The sequence below is a fragment of the Bombina bombina genome, chromosome 7 (assembly GCF_027579735.1).
Source record: "Bombina bombina isolate aBomBom1 chromosome 7, aBomBom1.pri, whole genome shotgun sequence".
Taxonomy (NCBI): domain Eukaryota; kingdom Metazoa; phylum Chordata; class Amphibia; order Anura; family Bombinatoridae; genus Bombina; species Bombina bombina.
In genome coordinates this window covers 237,448,758-237,472,491 of record NC_069505.1, presented here as the reverse complement: position 1 = coordinate 237,472,491, position 23,734 = coordinate 237,448,758, and the positions used below count along the sequence as shown (strand labels likewise).

The 23,734-nt window shown below is 40.8% G+C and overlaps 1 protein-coding gene across 3 annotated transcripts in view; it reads left to right on the top strand.

The window, feature by feature from the left end:
• Positions 1 to 23,734, top strand: part of SPTY2D1 (SPT2 chromatin protein domain containing 1) — a 128,383-nt gene that overhangs the window by 78,139 nt on the left and 26,510 nt on the right. For 2 of the 3 annotated variants that reach the window (XR_008403217.1, XM_053720669.1), the window contains exon 4: positions 4,422 to 4,584. Coding sequence is in view for 2 of the 3 variants with exons in the window: in XM_053720669.1 (XP_053576644.1) it covers positions 4,422 to 4,584 (163 nt within the window). In the remaining variant the exon portion in view is untranslated. The remainder of the gene's footprint in view (positions 1 to 4,421; positions 4,585 to 23,734) is intronic. The other variant, XM_053720670.1, reaches the window with a different exon arrangement.

Below are 23,734 nucleotides of genomic sequence, written 5' to 3'. Positions count from 1 at the left end.
CTTTCAACCCCCATCTGAGGGGGGGTCAAAAACCTGTATAAATCTGTGTGCTGCCTTCAAATAAAGTTGTCATTCTGTTTTAAACCTGAAACTGGCTGGGTTGTGAATTGCTGATTGTCTATGCAGGACATTGTTCATCTGGGGTTAACCCTTGGTACACAGTTGGTACCGTAACATTGGTGGCAAGCGACGGAATGAACCTTATCGCCCAGAAGAGCAACTACACATGCCAGTAACCTCAGGAAGAGGGGGATTATTACAATACTGACTAAGATGGAAAGAGTACCAGGGACAGAAGGAACCAATGGGCCCAGCATAGCAGACAGAACCCCCGCAGAAGCAAGCTTTGATCGGGCGGTTAAAATAAGACTGGCACATTATGGCCCCAACCCATCTGCGGAAATTATCGACCGGGTCATAGCAGCTGTGGAGGCCAACCTACTTCGCCAAAGCGGCGCTGCAGCAAACCCAGTGGAAAAGAGAAAAGTAAATTTTGCAGCTTTTAAAAACTTCCTGGAAACAGAAGGAGAGATTGATGGGTACCTTGCGGATTTTGAGAGACAATGTGCACTACACCAGGTACCCGCAGAGGACTGGGTCACGATATTATCCGGAAAATTATCCGGCCGGGCCAGAGAGGCTTTTCGGGCCATTCCAGATGAGGAAGTCAGGGATTATAATACTGTAAAAGAGGCTCTGCTCTCCAGGTATGCGGTTACACCGGAGGCATACCGGAGGCGGTTCAGAGACACTGTTAAATTGGCTGGTGATTCCTACCTTGAGTGGGCATGTAAGGTGCACCGCACAGCATCTCACTGGATAGCGGGGTGCCAAGCCGTATCTGGGGAAGAGGTGCTGCAGCTATTCCTGTTGGAACATTGCTTCGACAAGTTACCCGCAGGAGTTCGAGAGTGGGTTCGGGACCGTAAACCCTCCACCCTGCATGAAGCGGCTCGCTTGGCAGATGAGTATACGGATGCCCGCAAACTGGACACTGCTACCACTAAGCCCCCTGCCAGAGTGGAGTACAGACCCCCAGTCACCCCAGCACCTGCCAGTTACCAACCCCCAGCACACCGCTATACCACACGGTCTCGGGCCACGAACTACCCTCAGAGAGCCTGGTCCAATTCGCGGGGCTACTCGCAACCTATTCGGTGCTTTGGATGTAAGCAACTAGGGCACAAAAGACCAGAGTGTCCCCTAAACGCAGCGAACCAAGCACAGTCCTGGAGAAGACCCGCTAGCGGAATCCCACGTAATCCTCAGCCTGCGGCCCGCTATGTAGAGGCGCAAGAATGCTGGGGCATCCTACATGAGGCAGACCTTGTGCAAGCTGCCCACCGGAATAACCGGCAACTGGTTAAAGTGAATGGGAAGGAGGTCAGTGGTCTACGGGATACTGGTGCTACCATGACCTTGCTTCGAAAGAACTTGGTGTCTGAGAAACAGCACACAGGAGACACTGTGGCTGTGAGGGTAGCAGGGGGCACTGTGTTCCGCCTGCCTGTTGCCAGGGTGCATTTGGATTGGGGAGGGGGCGCTAGACCTGTGAATGTGGGGGTCATGAAGGATTTACCAGCTGATGTTCTCCTTGGAAATACCTTGGTCCCCCTTGTTTCTGCCTATGCTCCCATGGGTCCCGCTGATGTTAACCCTGTGACTACCCGTGCTCAGATCCGTGCAGCAGAGACTGACCCCCCTGCTGCTAAGCCCCAGGACGCTGAGCTCAGTAAATCTCTATCCGCTATTGATATGTGGGAGTCACGTTACAATGCGCTGATGAAGGAGAAGAGTCACGTAGAGGATAAAATGGTCACGTTAAATAATCATGTAACAGTGCTAGCGGGAGAGAAGAGGAGTGCAGAGGAAAAAGCACGTTTAGAACAGGAATCTCTGCTAGACAAGCTGCACCGACAGACTGCAGAAAACACCAGCTTGAGAGTGGAACATGAAACATTAAGGACAAACTTAGTGACACTGGAGGAGAAGCTGACGCTGGCTCATAGGGAGGTGCAGCAACTCAAGTGCACCCTATGTCAGTATGAAGGGATTGTGGATACCTATAAAGAGCAGGTACAAAAACCACGTAAAGAAGCCGATGATATTTTGAAGGACTGTTTAGCCCTAGTCGGGGCACTGAAGAGGTTGAACCCTTATTTATACAGACAGGGATTCTCTCTCATAACGGGAATACAGATGGATTGTCCCAGCAAACTGACATGCCTACCACCTCCTAGTCCGGTCATCCCCAGGTTGACCCGCAAAAGGGTCAAGCCGGGTCTGCCGGAGTGTTCCACAAGGGGGGAGCTATGTGACAGACCCTTCTGTCAGGACTGAAAGAGTTAACTGTGTTTAGCTTTAAGAATCTAATTTATAAAGACAGGTTTTCTGGCCTCAGCTATTGTGTGCTATAATTACATTTAAGTAATAAACAGGCCATTGTTTAATCACCCTCAGAGAACAGAGGCTAGGTGATAAGACAAGCCAAATGTGTTTAAGTTGTTATCTGCCTAAGTAAAGTATTTAAGTAATATAATTCTATTGTATCATGTCAAGGGCGCTTCTCCCTTTTATCTAATGTACAACATTCTTTCAACCCCCATCTGAGGGGGGGTCAAAAACCTGTATAAATCTGTGTGCTGCCTTCAAATAAAGTTGTCATTCTGTTTTAAACCTGAAACTGGCTGGGTTGTGAATTGCTGATTGTCTATGCAGGACATTGTTCATCTGGGGTTAACCCTTGGTACACAGTTGGTACCGTAACATCTGCTCTTTCTTGTGAGTCTCCTTTTCTGATTTTTTCATCAGGATAAGGCTGTGTTGCGAACTTCTTTTAAATTTTTACCTAAGGTTGTGAATTCTAACAACATTAGTAGAGAAATTGTGGTTCCTTCATTGTGTCCTAATCCTAAGAATTCTAAGGAAAGATCGTTGCATTCTTTGGATGTAGTTAGAGCTTTGAAATATTATGTTGAAGCTACTAAAAATTTCCGAAAGACTTCTAGTCTATTTGTTATCTTTTCCGGTTCTAGGAAAGGTCAGAAGGCCTCTGCCATTTCTTTGGCGTCTTGGTTAAAGTCTTTGATTCATCATGCTTATGTCGAGTCGGGTAAAACTCCGCCTCAAAGGATTACAGCTCATTCTACTAGGTCAGTTTCTACTTCCTGGGCGTTTAGGAATGAAGCTTCGGTTGATCAGATTTGCAAAGCAGCAACTTGGTCTTCTTTGCATACTTTTACTAAATTCTACCATTTTGATGTGTTTTCTTCTTCTGAAGCAGTTTTTGGTAGAAAAGTACTTCAGGCAGCTGTTTCAGTTTGAATCTTCTGCTTATAATTTCAGTTTTTTCATTATAAGATTTAAACTTTGTTTTGGGTGTGGATTATTTTCAGCGGAATTGGCTGTCTTTATTTTATCCCTCCCTCTCTAGTGACTCTTGCGTGGAAGATCCACATCTTGGGTAGTCATTATCCCATACGTCACTAGCTCATGGACTCTTGCTAATTACATGAAAGAAAACATAATTTATGTAAGAACTTACCTGATAAATTCATTTCTTTCATATTAGCAAGAGTCCATGAGGCCCACCCTTTTTATGGTGATTATAATTTTTTGTATAAAGCACAATTATTCCAATTCCTTATTTTTTTATGCTTTCGCACTTTTTTCTTATCACCCCACTTCTTGGCTATGCGTTAAACTGATTTGTGGGTGTGGTGAGGGGTGTATTTATATGCATTTTGAGGTTTGGGAAACTTTGCCCCTCCTGGTAGGAATGTATATCCCATACGTCACTAGCTCATGGACTCTTGCTAATATGAAAGAAATGAATTTATCAGGTAAGTTCTTACATAAATTATGTTTTTTTCAGCGGAATTGGCTGTCTTTATTTTATCCCTCCCTCTCTAGTGACTCTTGCGTGGAAGTTCCATATCTTGGGTATCTGCTATCCCATACGTCACTAGCTCATGGACTCTTGCTAATTACATGAAAGAAAACATAATTTATGTAAGAACTTACCTGATCAATTCATTTCTTTCATATTAGCAAGAGTCCATGAGGCCCACCCTTTTTTGTGGTGGTTATGATTTTTTTGTATAAAGCACAATTATTCCAATTCCTTATTTTTGATGCTTTCGCTCCTTTCTTATCACCCTACTTCTTGGCTATTCGTTAAACTGAATTGTGGGTGTGGTGAGGGGTGTATTTATAGGCATTTTAAGGTTTGGGAAACTTTGCCCCTCCTGGTAGGAATGTATATCCCATACGTCACTAGCTCATGGACTCTTGCTAATATGAAAGAAATGAATTTATCAGGTAAGTTCTTACATAAATTGTGTTTTTTGTGCATTCCTGTAGCTACTGAAACATCATTTATGGAGGAGTATAGGAATCTTATCCTTGTGCTTTCTGTTCAGCAGGCCCTCCTAAGCCACCTATAACTATTTCTTATAAGAGAAGAATTGAGGACGAGGAGGAGGACTATGATTCCGAGATGGAAGATTTTATAGATGATGGAGGAGAGTCCCAGGATGAAATCTCCAGGCATATAAGGGAAATCTTTGGCTATGATAGGAATAAGTAAGTAGAACATACTGCATATGCCACACATTTATTTTTTATTTCATATGTTGATCCAAAAAATATCTAAAACTTGTAATGAAATAGTTCATTTTTACTGCTTTACCATCATTAGTCTGGCCAGTAAGTGACATTAAACCCAAATTGTCTCTTTCATGATTCAGATAGACATTGCAATTTTAAACATCGTTCCAGTTTACATCTTTTGTTTAAATTGTTTTGTTCTTTTGGTATCCTTTGTTTAAATTGATCATTTGGACCTGCAATTTAGGAAATTAGTGACTTAAAGGGATGGTCAGGTTAAAAGTAAACTCATGATTTAGATAGGGCATGCGATTTTAAACAACTTTCCAATTTACTTTTATCATTACATTTGATTTGTTCTCTTGGTATTCTTTGTTGAAAGCTAAACCTAGGTAGGCTCATATGCTAATTTCTAAGCCATTGAAGGCTGCCTCTTATCTCAGTGCATTTTGACAATTTTTTTACAGCTCTAGTTCGTGTGTGTTGTATAGATAAAATTGTGCTCACCCCTGTGTTATTTGAGTCAGCACTGATTGACTAAAATGCAAGTCTTTCAAAAGTACTGAGAAAAGGGGCAGTCGGCAGAGGCTTAGATACAAGGTAATCACAGAGGTAGTAACTGTATTAATATAACTGAGATAAGGAGCGGTCTGCAGAGGCTTAGATACAAGGTAATCAGAGGTAAAAAGTATATTAATATAACTGAGATAAGGGGCAGTCTGCAGAGGCTTAGATACAGGGTAATCAGAGGTAAAAAGTATATTAATATAACTGATGTCAGTATATGGCTGGGTTATAATACAATATATTTAATAATTATTCTTTAAAATAAACTCCCAATAAAGATGCATATACAAAACAATAAAATTAATGTAAATTCCTAAATTCTTTATATTAGTTTAAATTTATAGACACATTGAAATATATTTATAGAAAACCAGATGAATCAAACTATACACATTTAAACTATTATAATATGCTATGCAAAGATCATAAAAATTACCTTATTCGCAATTGAATTTCATTAAGATACCACAATGAAATATCACAGTATGGGTCACTAACTTCCAGACAACTATATTTTAACTATTTCGCCCACAAATGATTCTATACACTCTAATTAAAACACCAGAAGTTATATATATATTCTAAATGTAAACAGACAGTTTATATGCCAATTTATCTAAGCTGAAATTAATTCTTAATTATCTACAAATAAGACAAAGTCTAAATTATATTTATATATTTGCAAAGATAAATTACTTGGCATACAAAAGGCAAACTTAAAGGACCAGTCAACACAGTAGATTTGCATAATCAACAAATGCAAGATAACAAGACAATACAATAGCACTTAGTCTGAACATCAAATGAGTAGTAGATTTTTTTTTTCTGACAATTTTAAAAGTTATCTTTTTCCACTCCCCCTGTACCATGTGACAGCCATCAGCCATTCACAAATGCATACACTTACCATGTGACAGCCATCAGCCATTCACAAATGCATACACACTTATTCTTGCACATGCTCAGTAGGAGCTGGTGACTCAAAAAGTTTAAATATAAAAAAAAAATGTTTGTTAATGGAAGTAAATTGGAAAGTTTTTTAAACTTGCATGCTCTATCTGAATAATGAAAGTTTAATTTTGATTGCGTGTCCCTTTAAAGCTATACAGGACTATGAATGTAAGCTAAAATACAAAATACCCTTTTAAAATTACTAACTACAATTTGACTATAGTCTTAGAATACCTTTTGATTTTAGCAATAATGAGTGTATTTGCTTTAAAATATCAAATTATAGAATTCATACATTACCAACATGAGCCAATTTAGTATTCCAATATTCCTTGTTTTACCTCATATGAAAATAAGGGTATTTGCAATTCGGATAAGAAAAAGTAGCCCAATTTGCTTAAAAGTGACTCCAGAATTCAGTAAAAAGTCAGCAGCCTCCCTTTTTTCTCCTCTTGCATTCAGCTTATATATCTTAATCATTGGTGAAACGATATGATAGGCCCTTCGGAAGTTTGTCTCGGATTGGCCCCCGGAGTCTGTCCTTGGTCCGCCCTGAAATATTTGATTGGCTATTTGGTTTTACATGTGTTCTAATAGATAATTCATTTGGTTGTCATAACAGTTTTAATCCCCTAGGGCAGAGCTTTCCAAACTTTTCATGTTGGTGACACACTTTTTAGACCTAAATCATTTCGCGACACAGTAATTAATTCAGTTGTACTAGCAAAAAGGAGGTTAAACTAACTTGTTTTAAGAGATACGGACACATACATAAATTATATAATAATGAAATGTTTTTACAAGTAACAGTATGTATGTGCAAGAATTAAAAAAGTTTAATAACACCAATATCTACTTACTATTTTAATGGGATATATGAGGTTGATGGGATGAACACAGTTTCTGAATATTTGGTGGAATATAAGATAAAGACATTTGCATTTCATCATCAAGCATTTTTAAGCTTCCACTTCCTATCCATATATCAAGAGCAGGAGCAGTAACGCACTAATGGGAGCTAGTTGCAATAAAACCCCACTGTGACTTCTGACTTAAGCTCAGCGTTTAAGCTGCCACCCTCAGAGCTCCGTGAGTCCGATTGACTACTGTCTGCGCTGCAAACACACTGCTGTCCCACTCACTGATTACACATGCAGTCACGAGCCAATTAAGGAGACTTCACCTGCAGTCAGGAGCCAATGTCCCGCCAATGGGAATAGTTTCAGTTCCCACTGAGCTGCGCCAATTGGTTAAAATGATCGGTGACCCACTAGGTATAAATCACGTGTCAACCATGTGATATGTGTAGCAGGCAGGCAGAAAGTCGGAAACCAAAAAAATTAAAATTTAAAAAAAATTGTGCTGAAGCAGGGACACACCTACACACTGCTGCCGACACACTAGTGTGTCCCGACACACAGTTTGGAAAGCACTGCCCTAGGGGGAAGCAGACAACCGCAAATGTCCTCACCATCAATATTGCTAACAATGTAATACATCCTTATAAAGGGATTATTTAAAGGGACACTAAACCCCAAATTTTTCTTTCATGATTAAGATAGAGAATACAATTTTAAACATCATTCCACTTTTCTTCTATTATCTAATTTGCTTTATTCTTTAGATAGCCTTTGTTGAAGAAATAACTATGCATATGTGTGAGCCAATCACATGAGGCATCTATGGGCAGCACCCAATCAGTAGCTACTGTCCCTATCTAGATATGCTTTTCAGCAAAGAATATCAAGAGAATGAAGCAAATTAGATAATTGAAGTAAATTAGAAAGTTGTTTACAATTGCATGCTCTATCTGAATTATGAAAGAGAAAATGTGGGTTTTATGTCCCTTTAAACTATTTTACTTCCTTGTATTAATCATTTACAATATTAATTATAGATGGGGTAATATAATGTCATTTTTCTGATTACACCAATACCAAATACAGTATGTTTCTAGTGACCATATTAATAAACAATTACACTATCAATCATTTGCTCTCCCCCAGAATCACATCATTCAACATCCTGCCATTGCATCTCAATAGGAATGCAATATATTTCATACTTCCAATGAATTTTGAATGCATGGAGTACAAGATGCAGGTCTGAAATGAAAATAATAGTGTTAATAATTTTGAGACATTTTGAATCCTTAAGACATAGGTTGACATGTTAAAATCTTAACTCTAAGGTTTCCACAGGGGCCCCGGGCAAAAATTAGGGAAGGGTCCCACACTGTCTCACAATGACCCAAATTTTTTAAAATGTATGCAAATGAACATGGTAGCTTCCCTGCCCTGCGCCTCAGGCCCCCCAACCTCCAGGACCATGACCCCCCAACCTCCAGGACCATGACCCCCAAAGGCCAGAGACAGGGCCCCCAGCCTCCAGGGCTAGATTCCATACTCTATGGCCCTCACAGTCACAGATCCCCGGCAGGCCCCTTCCCCACTCTAGGACCCCCCAGAAGAAAAAAACACATCCAGGAACAAGGCCCCATACTGTGGCTTGGGCCCCCACTAAATCCACACTTAACTGCTTAGTAACCGATAAGGCAGCTGTCAGCCCTAGCTTAAGCAGCACACCAGGAGCCATGTAAATGCCATTTGTGGGCCCCCTGACATGCTGGGCCCTCGGCCCAGGTCCTATTTGCCCGGCTGATCAGTCCGCTCCTGGGCTTCCAGCTTTCTAGGCCTAGATGATCTCCCAGATTTTTATATTCGTATTTAATATGTTGTCTGAATATATATATATGTGTATATATGTATATATGTGTATATATATATATATATATATATATATATATATATATATATATATATGTATATGTATATATGTATATGTATATGTATATATGTATATGTATATATGTGTGTATATATATATATATATATATATATATATATATACACACACACACACACACACACACACACACACACACACACACACACACACACACACACACACACACACACACACACACCCCGGGTTACAGACATCCGACTTGAGTACAACTCGTACTTACAAACGGAGACAACAAAGCTTTATCGCCAATCCTTCTTTCCAGGATAACCCAAAATACCCAAATCCAATTGTCACAAGGACAGAAAGTGATGTGAAATGTTCTGAACAGGGGCACAGATAGCAAAACAAACTTTTCCCTATGCTATCCAAAACTAAAAAAAAATGTTTGGCTAGAGTTTTACCCAAAAAAAAGTGCCTGTTCCAACTTACATACAAATTCAACTTAAGAACAAACCTACAGAACCTATCTTGTTCGTAACCTATTCATTTGAGTATCTTTACTACATAAAGATTATTTTTATATATATATATATATATATATATATATATATAATTTCTTTATCTGAGATTTAGTTTTCTCATGTCTGTAGGTAACTGGAGTTCAAGCATCCTATGTGTATTTAGATCTCAGCAGGACTAATTTATCATGTAGGTGGTAAAACTACAATTCTTTGCATGTTTGTATATTCAATCACTCCCACAGACGGACCGTCTATTGCTCACAGGGGGCTTGTGAGTTCATTACTCATCTTGGGCAGGAAGTCAATATATGGGCATACACTTCTGAGGCTCCATCATGCTAATTTTATTTTGAAGTAATTTGTTTTTCTTTGAAGTGACTGCCTGAGCTTAACTAGACCAAATGTCTTCCCTTTGTCCTCACCTGGATGTATTGTAATTTTGCATATTGAGTGGTGGAGGATTGAATTGTGGTCAGTCAGGCATCTAATGTCTTTTATAGGCAGTTTCCCAAAACAAATAAAAAAATTAGTTCTTGGTCTTATCACAAATCTATGTGTAGATAAAGATACATACATTAATATATTATTTAATAATACTCAGATATCCTGACACTTAGATAAGGGCGGCGTCTGCAGAGTCTTAGATACAAGGTAATCACAGAGGTAATATGTGTATTAATATAACTGAGATACGGGGCAGTCTGCAGAGGTTTAATTACAAGGTAATCACAGAGGTAAAAAGTATATAACTGAGATAAGGGGCAGTCTAAAGAGGCTTAGGTACAAAGTAATCACAGAGGTAAAAAGTATATTAATATAACTGAAATAAGGGGCATTCTGCAGAGGCTTAGATAAAGGGAATCAGAGGTAAATATTATATTAATAAAACTAAGATAAGGGGGCAGTCTGTAGAGGGTTATATACAAGGTAATCACAGAGGTAAAAAGTATATTTCTATAACTGAGATAAGGGAGCAGTCTGCAGAGGCTTAGATACAAGGTAATCACAGGTAAAAAGTATATTAATATAACTGAGATAAGGAGCAGTCTGCAGAGGTTTAATTACAAGGTAATCACAGGTAAAAAGTATTAATATAACTGAGATAAGGAGCAGTCTGCAGAGGTTTAATTACAAGGTAATCACAGAGGTAAAAAGTATATAACTTAGATAAGGGTGCAGTCTAAAGAGGCTTAGATACAAGGTAATCACAGAGGTAAAAAGTATATTAATATAACTGAGATAAGGGAGCAGTCTGCAGAGGCTTAGATACAAGGTAATCACAGAGGTAAAACGTATATTAATATAACTGAAATAAGGGGCAGTCTGCAGAGGCTTAGATACAAGGTTATCACAGAGGTAAAAAGTATATTAATATAACTGAGATAAGGGAGCAGTCTTCAGAGGCTTATATACAAAGTAATCACAGGTAAAAAGTATATTAATATAACTGAGATAAGGGGCAGTCTGCAGAGGCTTAGATACAGGGTAATCAGAGGGAAAAAGTATATTAATATAACTGAGATAAGGAGCAGTCTGCAGAGGCTTAGAAACAAGGTAATCACAGAGGTAAAAAGTATATTAACCCCTTAACGACCGAGGACGTGCAGGGTACGTCCTCAAAAAAAAGGCAGTTAACGCCTGAGGACGTACCCTGCACGTCCTCGGTGTGGAAAGCAGCTGGAAGCGATCCTGCTCGCTTCCAGATGCTTTCCGGTTATTGCAGTGATGCCTCGATATGGAGGCATCCTGCAATAACCTTAAATGGCCATCCGGTGCAGAGAGAGCCACTCTGTGGCCCTCTCTGCACCGGACATCGATGGCCGGTATCGTTGGTGGGTGGGAACGGACTTGGGAGGCGGGTGGGCGGCCATCGATGCGCCGTGTAATGTGCAGGGGGGCGGGATCGGGGGCGCGCATGTGAGCGCGCGCGTGCACGGGGGGCGGCGGGCGGCAGGCGGGCGCGTGCACGGGGCGGGAGCGGGAGGGAACCGCTGCACTACAGAAAAAAAAATCTGAAATAGCTATAATAAATAAGAAAAGAATAATGTTTCTAAGTGATCTGCAAATGGTGGGAGGTTGGGGGGGGGGGACAGCTACACTACAGAAAAGGGGATTTTTAAAAAAAAAAAGATTTTTTTTTTTACTAAACTGGGTACTGGCAGACAGCTGCCAGTACCCAAGATGGCGCCCGCTAAGGCAGAGGGGGAGGGTTAGAGAGCTGTTTGGTGTGGGATCAGTGAGGTTGGGGGCTAAGGGGGATACTACAAAGCAGCATATATAAATATGCTAAAAAAAAAACCTAAAAAACCCCACAAATATATCTTTTATTTTAGTACTGGCAGAGTTTCTGCCAGTACTTAAGATGGCGGGGACAATTGTGAGGTGGGGGAGGGAAGAGAGCTGTTTGGGAGGGATCAGGGGGTCTGATGTTTCAGGTGGGAGGCTGAGCTCTACACTAAAGCTAAAATTAACCCTGCAAGCTCCCTACAAGCTACATAATTAACCCCTTCACTGCTAGCCATAATACACGTGTGATGCGCATCGGCATTTAGTGGCCTTCTAATTAACAAAAAGCAACGCCAAAGCCATATATGTCTGCTATTTCTGAACAAAGGGGATCCCAGAGAAGCATTTACAACCATTTGTGCCATAATTGCACAAGCTGTTTGTAAATGATTTCAGTGAGAAACCTAAAATTGTGAAAAATTTTACGTTTTTTCTCCTGTTAAGTGTAGTCAGTCCACGGGTCATCCATTACTTATGGGATATTAACTCCTCCCTAACAGGAAGTGCAAGAGGATCACCCAAGCAGAGCTGCTATATAGCTCCTCCCCTCTACGTCACACCCAGTCATTCTCTTGCACCTAACTAATAGATAGGATGTGTGAGAGGAGTGTGGTTATTAAATTTAGTTTTTTATTACTTCAATCAAAAGTTTGTTGTTTTAAACAGCACCGGAGTGTGTTGTTTCTTCTCAGGCAGTATTAGAAGAAGAATCTACCTGAGTTTGTATATGATCTTAGCGGACGTAACTAAGATCCAGTTGCTGTTCTCGGCCATTCTGAGGAGCGAGGTAACTTCAGAACAGGGGACAGCGGGCAGGGTTCACCTGCAAAGAGGTATGTTGCAGTATATTATTTTCTAAGGAATGGAATTGACTGAGAAAATACTGCTAATACCAATATAATGTAAGTACAGCCTTAAATGCAGTAGTAGCAACTGGTATCAGGCTGTTATGTATGTTGGCACTAAAGTATTTCTGGGGAATGGCACTTCACTAAGAAAATACGGTATACATATAACTTATAGCCTTTCTGCAGTGATAGCGACTAGCAACAGGCTTTTATTATTATTTCATATATTTAAAACGTTTACTGGCAGATTAATCGTTTTTCTCTCTGAGGTACTTGGTGAAAATTTATGGGCATTATTTTCCACTTGGCTGTCGTTTATTTTGAATAAAATCAGTTTTCTGGCTTCCCCACTGCTGTATTATGAGTGGGAGGGGCCTATTTTGGCGCTTTTACTACGCATTAAAAATTCAGTCACAGTCTTCCTTATTCTCCCTGCATGATCCAGGACGTCTCTACAGAGCTCAGGGGTCTCCAAGACTAGTTTGAGGGAGGTAATCACTCACAGCAGACCTGTGAGACTGTGCTTTGACTGTGATAAAAACGTATTTATTTGATTTGTCAATCGTTTTTTTGGTATTAAGGGGTTAATAATCCATTTGCTGATGGGTGCTATCCTTTGCTAAATTAATGCATTTCATATGAAAAATTGATTGCTGTAACTAAACCGGTTCATTGTTATATCAAAGTGACAGTTTTTTGTGTGCTTCTTAAAGGCACAGTAACGTTTTTTATATTGCTTGTAAATTCATTTGAAAAGTATTTTCCAAGCTTGCTAGTCTAATTGCTAGTTTGTTTAAACACGTCTGACACAGAGGAATCTCTTTGTGCAATATGTTCAAAGGCCAAGGTGGAGCGCAATAGAAATTTATGTACTAATTGCATTGATGCTACTTTAAATAAAAGCCAATCTGTACAAGTTAAGCAAAATTCACCAGAGAACGAGGGGGAAGTTATGCCGACTAACTTGCCTCACGTGTCAGTACCTGCATCTCCCGCTCAGGAGGTGCGTGATATTGTAAAGCCAAGTACATCAGGGCGGCCATTACAAATCACTTTACAAGACATGGCTAATGTTATGACTGAAGTTTTATCTAAATTGCCAGAACTTAGGGGTAAACGAGACCACTCTGGGGTGAGAACAGAGTGCGCTGATAATGCTAGGGCCATGTCTGATACTGCGTCACAAATTGCAGAACATGAAGACGGAGAGCTTCATTCTGTGGGTGACGGATCTGATCCAAATAAACTGGATTCAGACATTTCAAATTTTAAATTTAAGCTGGAAAACCTCCGTGTATTACTAGGGGAGGTGTTAGCGGCTCTGAATGATTGTAACACGGTTGCAATCCCAGAGAAAATATGTAGGTTGGATAAATATTTTGCGGTACCGACGTGTACTGACGTTTTTCCTATACCTAAGAGACTTACTGAAATTGTTACTAAGGAGTGGGATAGACCCGGTGTGCCTTTCTCATCCCCTCCTATATTCAGAAAAATGTTTCCAATAGACGCCACCACACGGGACTTATGGCAAACGGTCCCTAAGGTGGAGGGAGCAGTTTCTACTTTAGCTAAGCGTACCACTATCCCGGTGGAGGATAGCTGTGCCTTTTCAGATCCAATGGATAAAAAGTTAGAGGGTTACCTTAAGAAAATGTTTGTTCAACAAGGTTTTATATTGCAACCCCTTGCATGCATTGCGCCTGTCACGGCTGCGGCGGCATTTTGGTTTGAGTCTCTGGAAGAGACCCTTGACACAGCTCCATTGGATGAGATTACACACAAGCTTAAAGCCCTTAAGCTAGCTAATTCATTTATTTCTGATGCCGTAGTACACTTAACTAAACTTACGGCTAAGAATTCCGGATTCGCCATTCAGGCGCGCAGAGCGCTGTGGCTAAAATCCTGGTCAGCTGATGTGACTTCTAAATCTAAATTGCTTAACATACCTTTCAAGGGGCAGTCATTATTCGGGCCCGGTTTGAAAGAAATTATCGCTGACATTACGGGAGGTAAGGGCCATGCCCTGCCTCAAGACAGAGCCAAACCAAGGGCTAGACAGTCTAATTTTCGTGCCTTTCGTAACTTCAAGGCAGGAGCAGCATCAACTTCCTCTGCTCCAAAACAGGAAGGAACTGTTGCTCGCTACAGACAAGGCTGGAAACCTAACCAGACCTGGAACAAGGGCAAGCAGGCCAGAAAACCTGCTGCTGCCCCTAAGACAGCATGAAGTGAGGGCCCCCGATCCGGAAACGGATCTAGTGGGGGGCAGACTTTCTCTCTTCGCCCAGGCTTGGGCAAGAGATGTCCAGGATCCCTGGGCGTTGGAGATCATATCTCAGGGATATCTTCTGGAATTCAAAGCTTCTCCTCCACAAGGGAGATTTCATCTTTCAAGGTTGTCAACAAACCAGATAAAGAAAGAGGCGTTTCTACGCTGTGTACAAGATCTTTTACTAATGGGAGTGATCCATCCGGTTCCACGGTCGGAACACGGACAAGGGTTTTACTCAAATCTGTTTGTGGTTCCCAAGAAAGAAGGAACCTTCAGACCAATATTGGATTTAAAGATCCTAAACAAATTCCTAAGAGTTCCATCGTTCAAAATGGAAACTATTCGGACAATCTTACCCATGATCCAAAGGGGTCAGTACATGACCACAGTGGATTTAAAGGATGCCTACCTTCATTTACCGATTCACAAGGATCATTACCGGTATCTAAGGTTTGCTTTCCTAGACAGGCATTACCAGTTTGTAGCTCTTCCCTTCGGGTTAGCTACGGCTCCAAGAATCTTTACAAAGGTTCTGGGTTCTCTTCTGGCGGTACTAAGACCGCGAGGAATATCGGTAGCTCCGTACCTAGACGACATTCTGATACAAGCGTCAAGTTTCCAAACTGCCAAGTCTCATACAGAGTTAGTACTGGCATTTCTAAGGTCACATGGGTGGAAAGTGAACGAAGAAAAGAGTTCTCTATTGCCACTCACAAGAGTTCCCTTCTTAGGGACTCTCATAGATTCTGTAGAAATGAAGATTTACCTGACAGAGGACAGGTTAACAAAACTTCTAAATGCTTGCCGGATCCTTCATTCCATTCCACACCCGTCAGTGGCTCAATGCATGGAGGTAATCGGCTTAATGGTAGCGGCAATGGACATAGTACCTTTTGCACGCCTGCATCTCAGACCGCTGCAATTGTGCATGCTAAGTCAGTGGAATGGGGATTACTCAGATTTGTCCCCTATGCTGAATCTGGATCAAGAGACCAGAGATTCTCTTCTATGGTGGCTTTCTCGGCCACATCTGTCCAGAGGGATGCCCTTCAGCAGGCCAGACTGGACAATTGTAACAACAGACGCCAGCCTACTAGGTTGGGGCGCTGTCTGGAATTCCCTGAAGGCTCAGGGATCATGGACTCAGGAGGAGAGTCTCCTTCCAATAAACATTCTGGAATTGAGAGCAGTTCTCAATGCCCTTCTGACTTGGCCTCAGTTAGCAACTCTGAGGTTCATCAGGTTTCAGTCGGACAACATCACGACTGTGGCTTACATCAACCATCAGGGAGGGACAAGGAGTTCCCTAGCGATGATGGAAGTTTCAAAGATAATTCGCTGGGCAGAGTCTCACTCTTGCCACCTGTCAGCGATCCACATCCCAGGCGTGGAGAACTGGGAGGCGGATTTCCTAAGTCGCCAGACTTTTCATCCAGGGTAGTGGGAACTTCATCCGGAGGTCTTTGCCCAAATACTTCGACGTTGGGGCAAACCAGATATGGATCTCATGGCGTCTCGCCAGAACGCCAAGCTTCATTGTTACGGGTCCAGATCCAGGGACCCGGGAGCGGTCCTGATAGATGCTCTGACAGCACCTTGGACCTTCAAGATGGCTTATGTGTTTCCACCCTTCCCGATGCTTCCTCGATTGATTGCCAGGATCAAACAGGAGAAAGCATCGGTGATTCTAATAGCGCCTGCGTGGCCACGCAGGACCTGGTATGCAGATCTAGTGGACATGTCATCCTGTCCACCTTGGTCGCTGCCTCTGAGACAGGACCTTCTAATTCAGGGTCCTTTCAAACATCAAAATCTAATTTCTCTGAAGCTGACTGCATGGAGATTGAACGCTTGATTTTATCAAAGCGTGGATTTTCGGAGTCAGTAATTGATACCTTAATACAGGCTAGGAAACCTGTTACCAGGAAAATTTACCATAAGATATGGCGTAAATATTTACACTGGTGCGAATCCAAGAGTTACTCATGGAGTAAGGTTAGGATTCCTAGGATATTGTCTTTTCTACAAGAAGGTTTAGAAAAGGGTTTATCTGCAAGTTCTTTAAAGGGACAGATCTCAGCTCTGTCCATCCTTTTACACAAACGTCTGTCAGAAGTTCCAGACATTCAGGCTTTTTGTCAGGCTTTGGCCAGGATTAAGCCTGTGTTTAAGACTGTTGCTCCACCGTGGAGCTTAAACTTAGTTCTTAACGTTTTACAGGGTGTTCCGTTTGAACCCCTTCATTCCATTGATATCAAGCTGTTATCTTGGAAAGTTCTGTTTTTAATGGCTATTTCCTCGGCTCGTAGAGTCTCTGAGTTATCGGCCTTACATTGTGATTCTCCTTATCTGATTTTTCATTCAGACAAGGTAGTTCTGCGTACTAAACCTGGGTTCTTACCTAAGGTAGTCACTAACAAGAATATCAATCAAGAGATTGTATTTCCATCATTGTGCCCTAACCCTTCTTCTAAGAAGGAACGACTTCTGCACAATCTAGACGTAGTCCGTGCCCTGAAATTTTATTTACAGGCAACTAAAGATTTTCGCCAAACTTCTTCCCTGTTTGTCGTTTATTCTGGACAGAGGAGAGGTCAAAAAGCATCTGCTACTTCTCTCTCTTTTTGGCTTCGTAGCATAATACGTTTAGCCTATGAGACTGCTGGACAGCAGCCTCCTGAAAGAATTACAGCTCATTCTACGAGAGCTGTGGCTTCCACGTGGGCCTTTAAGAATGAGGCCTCTGTTGAACAGATTTGCAAGGCTGGAACTTGGTCTTCTCTTCATACTTTTTCCAAATTTTACAAATTTGACACTTTTGCTTCTTCTGAGGCTGTTTTTGGGAGAAAGGTTCTTCAGGCAGTGGTTCCTTCCGTGTAAAGATCCTGCCTGTCCCTCCCGTCATCCGTGTACTTTAGCTTTGGTATTGGTATCCCATAAGTAATGGATGACCCGTGGACTGACTACACTTAACAGGAGAAAACATAATTTATGCTTACCTGATAAATTCCTTTCTCCTGTAGTGTAGTCAGTCCACGGCCCGCCCTGTTTTTTATGGCAGGTCTAAATTTTAAATTATACTCCAGTCACCATTGCACCCTATAGTTTCTCCTTTCTCGTTTGGTTTTCGGTCGAATGACTGGGTGTGACGTAGAGGGGAGGAGCTATATAGCAGCTCTGCTTGGGTGATCCTCTTGCACTTCCTGTTAGGGAGGAGTTAATATCCCATAAGTAATGGATGACCCGTGGACTGACTACACTACAGGAGAAAGGAATTTATCAGGTAAGCATAAATTATGTTTTTTAATTTGATCGCATCTGGCGGTGAAATGGTGGCATGAAATATACCAAAATGGGCCTAGATCAATACTTTGGGTTGTCTACTAGACTACACTAAAGCTAAAATTAACCTTAGAAGCTCCCTACATGCTCCCTAATTAACCCCTTCACTGCGGGGCATAATACACGTGTGGTGCGCAGTGGCATTTAGCGCCCTTCTAATTACCAAAAAGCAACAACAAAAGCCATACATGTCTACTATTTCTGAACAAAGGGGATCCCAGAGAAGAATTTACAACCATTTATGCTATAATTGCACAAGTTGTTTGTAAATAATTTCAGTGAGAAACCTAAAGTTTGTGAACAAAATTGTGAAAAAGTGAACAATTTTCTTTCATGTAATTAACAAGAGTCCATGAGCTAGTGACGTATGGGATATACATTCCTACCAGGAGGGGCAAAGTTTCCCAAACCTTAAAATGCCTATAAATACACCCCTCACCACACCCACAAATCAGTTTTACAAACTTTGCCTCCAAGGGAGGTGGTGAAGTAAGTTTGTGCTAGATTCTACGTTGATATGCGCTCCGCAGCAAGTTGGAGCCCGGTTTTCCTCTCAGCGTGCAGTGAATGTCAGAGGGATGTGAAGAGAGTATTGCCTATTGAATGCAGTGATCTCCTTCTACGGGGTCTATTTCATAAGGTTCTCTGTTATCGGTCGTAGAGATTCATCTCTTACCTCCCTTTTCAGATCGACGATATACTCTTATATTTACCATTTCCTCTACTGATTCTCGTTTCAGTACTGGTTTGGCTTTCTACAAACATGTAGATGAGTGTCCTGGGGTAAGTAAGTCTTATTTTCTGTGACACTCTAAGCTATGGTTGGGCACTTTATTTATAAAGTTCTAAATATATGTATTCAAACATTTATTTGCCTTGACTCAGAATGTTCAACATTCCTTATTTCCAGACAGTCAGTTTCATATTTGGGATTATGCATTGAATTATCATATTTTTTCTTACCTCAAAAATTTGACTTTTTTCCCTGTGGGCTGTTAGGCTCGCGGGGGCTGAAAATGCTTCATTTTATTGCGTCATTCTTGGCGCGGACTTTTTTGGCGCAAAAATTCTTTTCCGTTTCCGGCGTCATACGTGTCGCCGGAAGTTGCGTCATTTTTTGACGTTATTTTGCGTCAAAAATGTCGGCGTTCCGGATGTGGCGTCATTTTTGGCGCCAAAAGCATTTAGGCGCCAAATAATGTGGGCGTCTTTTTTGGCGCTAAAAAATATGGGCGTCATTTTTGTCTCCACATTATTTAAGTCTCATTATTTATTGCTTCTGGTTGCTAGAAGCTTGTTCACTGGCATTTTTTTCCCATTCCTGAAACTGTCATTTAAGGAATTTGATCAATTTTGCTTTATATGTTGTTTTTTTCTTTTACATATTGCAAGATGTTCCACGTTGCAACTGAGTCAGAAGTTACTACAGGAAAATCACTGCACAGTGCTGGAGCTACCAAGCTAAGTCTGCTATAAACTTTTGGTATCTGTTTCTCCAGCTGTTATTTGTATTGCATGTCATGTCAAACTTATTAATGCAGATAAAATTTCCTTTAGTACTGTTACATTACCTGTTGCTGTCCGTCAACATCCAATTTTCAGAGTGTTCCTGATAACATAAGAGATTTTATTTTTTAAATCCATTAAGAAGGCTATGTCTGTTATTTCTCCTTCTAGTATACATAAAAGTCTTTTAAAACTTCTCTTTTTTTCAGATGAATTTTTAAATGAACATCATCATTCTGATACTGATAATGGTTCTTCTGGTTCAGAGGTTTCTGTCTCAGAGGTTGATGCTGATAAATCTTTGTATTTGTTCAAGATGGAATTTATTCGTTCTTTACTTAAAGAAGTGTTATTTGCATTAGAAATAGAGGATTCTGGTCCTCTTGATACTAAATGTAAACGTTTAAATAAGGTTTTTAAATCTTCTGTAGTTATTCCAGAAGTTTTTTATCTCCCTGATGCTATTTCTGAAGTAATTCCAGGGAATGGAATAATTTGGGTAATTTATTTACTCCTTCTAGACGTTTAAGCAAATTATATCCTGTGCCATCTGACAGATTAGAGTTTGTTGGGACAAAAATCCCTAAGGTTATGGGGCTGTCTCTACTCCTGCTAATGTACTACTATTCCTATGGCAGATAGTACTTCATTTAAGGATCCTTTAGATATGAAATTTGAATCCTTTCTAAGAAAAGCTTACTTATGTTCAGGTAATCTTCTTAGACCTGCTATATTTTTAGCGGATGTTGCTGCAGCTTCAACTTTTTTGGTTAGAAGCTTTAGCGCAACAAGTAACAGATCATAATTTTATAGCATTATTATTATTCTATAACATGCTAATAATTTTATTGGTGATACCATCTTTTGATATCATTAGAGTTGATGTCAGGTATATGTCTCTAGCTATTTTAGCTAGAAAAGCTTTATGGATTAAACTTGGAATGCTGACATGTCTTCTAAGTCAACTTTGCTTTCCCTTTCTTTCCAGGGTAAATAATCATTTCGTTCCTTTCCTCACAACAAGGAACAAAAGCCTGATCCTTCATCCTCAGGAGCGGTATCAGTTTGGAAACTATTTCCAGTTTGGAATATATCCAAGCCTTATAGAAACCTATAGCCAGCTCCTAAGTACCTATGAAGGTGCGGCCCTTATTCCAGCTCAGCTGGTATGGGGCAGATTACGTTTTCTTCAAAGAAATTTGGATCAATTCCGTTCTTAATCTCTGGTTTCAGAAACATTGTTTCAGAAAGGTACAGAATTGGCTTCAAGTTAAGGCCTCCTGCTAAGAGATTCTTTTCTTTCCCGTGTCCCAATTGACACAGCAAGGCTCAGCATTTCTGAAATGTGTTTCAGATCTAGAGTTGGCTGGAGTATTTATGCCAGTTCCAGTTCTGGAACAGGGGCTGGGGTTTTATTTTATCTCTTCATTGTACCAAAGAAGGTCAATTCCTTCAGACCAGTTCTGGATCTATCATTATTGAATCGTTATGTTAGGATACCAACATTCAAGATGGTTACTGTAGGACTATCTTGCCTTTTGTTTAGCAAGGGCATTATATGTCTACAATAGATTTACAGGATGTGTATCTGCATATTCCGATTCATCCAGATCACTTTTATTGTCTGAGATTCTCTTTTTAGACAAGCATTACCAGTTTTGTGGCTCTACTATTTGGCCTAGCCTCAGTTCCAAGAATTTTTTTCAAAGGTTCTCGGTGCCCTTCTTTCTGTAATCAGAGAATAGGGTTTTGGTATTTCCTTATTTGGACGATATCTTGGTACTTGCTCAGTCTTCTCATTTTCGAAGAATCTCATATGAATCGACTTGTGTTGTTTCTTCAAGTTCATGGTTGGAGGATCAATTTACCAATCAGTTTATTGATTCCTCAGACAAGGGTAACCTTTTTCGGTTTCTAGATAAATTCAGTGTCTATGACTCTGTCCTTGTCAGACAAGAGAAGTTTAACATTGATATCAGCTTGTCAAAACCTTCAGTCACAATCATTCCCTTTGGTAGCCTTATGCATGGAAATGTTGGATCTTAGGACTGCCGCATCAGATGCGATCTCCTTTGCTCGTTTTCACATGCGACCTCTTCAGCTCTTTATGCTGAACCAATGGTGCAGGGATTACTCAAAGATATCTCAATTAATATCTTTAAACCGATTTTACGACACTCTCTGACATGGTGGACAGATCACCATCGTTTAGTTCAGGGGGCTTCTTTGTTCTTCCGACCTGGACTATAATCTCAACAGATACGAGTCTTACAGGTTGGGGAGCTGTGTGGGGGTATCTGACGGCACAAGGGGTTTGGGAATCTCAGGAGGTGAGATTTCCGATCAATATTTTGGAACCCCGTGCAATTTTCAGAGCTCTTCAGTCTTGGCCTCTTCTGAAGAGAGAGTTGTTCATTGTTTTCAGATAAGACATTGTCACAACTGTGGCATACATCAATCATCAAGGAGGGACTCACAGTCCTCTGGCTATGAAAGAAGTATCTCGAATTTTGGTTTGGGCGGAATCCAGCTCCTGTCTAATCTCTGCGGTTTATATCCCAGGTATGGACAATTGGAAAGCGGATTATCTCAGTCGCCAAACGTTGCATCCGGGCGAATGGTCTCTTCACCCAGAGGTATTTCTTCAGATTGTTCAAATGTGGGAACTTCCAGAAATAGTTCTGATGGCTTCTCATCTAAACAAGAAACTTCCCAGGTATCTGTCCAGATCCCGGGATCCTCAGGCGGAGGCAGTGGATGCATTTTCACTTCCTTGGAAGTATCATCCTGCCTATATCTTTCCGCCTCTAGTTCTTCTTCCAAGAGTAATCTCCAAGATTCTGAACGAATGCTCGTTTGTTCTGCTGGTAGCTCCGGCATGGCCTCACAGGTTTTGGTATGCGGATCTTGTCCGGATGGCCTCTTGCCAACCGTGGACTCTTCCGTTAAGACCAGACCTTTTGTCTCAAGGTCCTTTTTTCCATCAGGATCTGAAATCCTTAAATTTAAAGGTATGGAGATTGAACGCTTGATTCTTGGTCAAAGAGGTTTCTCTGACTCTGTGATTAATACTATGTTACAGGCTCGTACATCTGTATCCAGAGAGATATATTATAGAGTCTGGAAGACTTATATTTCTTGGTGTCTTTCTCATCACTTTTCTTGGCATTCTTTTAGAATACCGAGAATATTACAATTTCTTCAGGATGGTTTAGATAAGGGTTTGTCCGCAAGTTCCTTGAAAGGTCAAATCTCTGCTCTTTCTGTTCTTTTTCACAGAAAGATTGCTATTCTTCCTGATATTCATTGTTTTGTACAAGCTTTGGTTTGTATAAAGCCTGTCATTAAGTCAATTTCTCCTCCTTGGAGTTTGAATTTGGTTCTGGGGGCTCTTCAAGCTCCTCCATTTGAACCTATGCATTCATTGGATATTAATTACTTTCTTGGAAAGTTTTGTTCCTTTTGGCCATCTCTTCTGCCAGAAGAGTTTCTGAATTATCTGCTCTTTCTTATGAGTCTCCTTTTCTGATTCTTCATCAGGATAAGGCGGTGTTGCGAACTTCTTTTGAATTTTTACCTAAAGTTGTGAATTCCAACAACATTAGTAGAGAAATTGTGGTTCCTTCATTATGTCCTAATCCTAAGAATTCTAAGGAGAAATCGTTGCATTCTTTGGATGTTGTTAGAGCTTTGAAATATTATGTTGAAGCTACGAAATCTTTCTGTAAGACTTCTAGTCTATTTGTTATCTTTTCCGGTTCTAGGAAAGGCCAGAAAGCTTCTGCCATTTCTTTGGCATCTTGGTTGAAATCTTTAATTCATCTTGCCTATGTTGAGTCGGGTAAAATTCCGCCTCAGAGAATTACAGCTCATTCTACTAGGTCAGTATCTACTTCCTGGGCGTTTAGGAATGAAGCTTCGGTTGACCAGATCTGCAAAGCAGCAACTTGGTCCTCTTTGCATACTTTTACTAAATTCTACCATTTTGATGTATTTTCTTCTTCTGAAGCAGTTTTTGGTAGAAAAGTTCTTCAGGCAGCGGTTTCAGTTTGAATCTTCTGCTTATGTTTTTTGTTAAACTT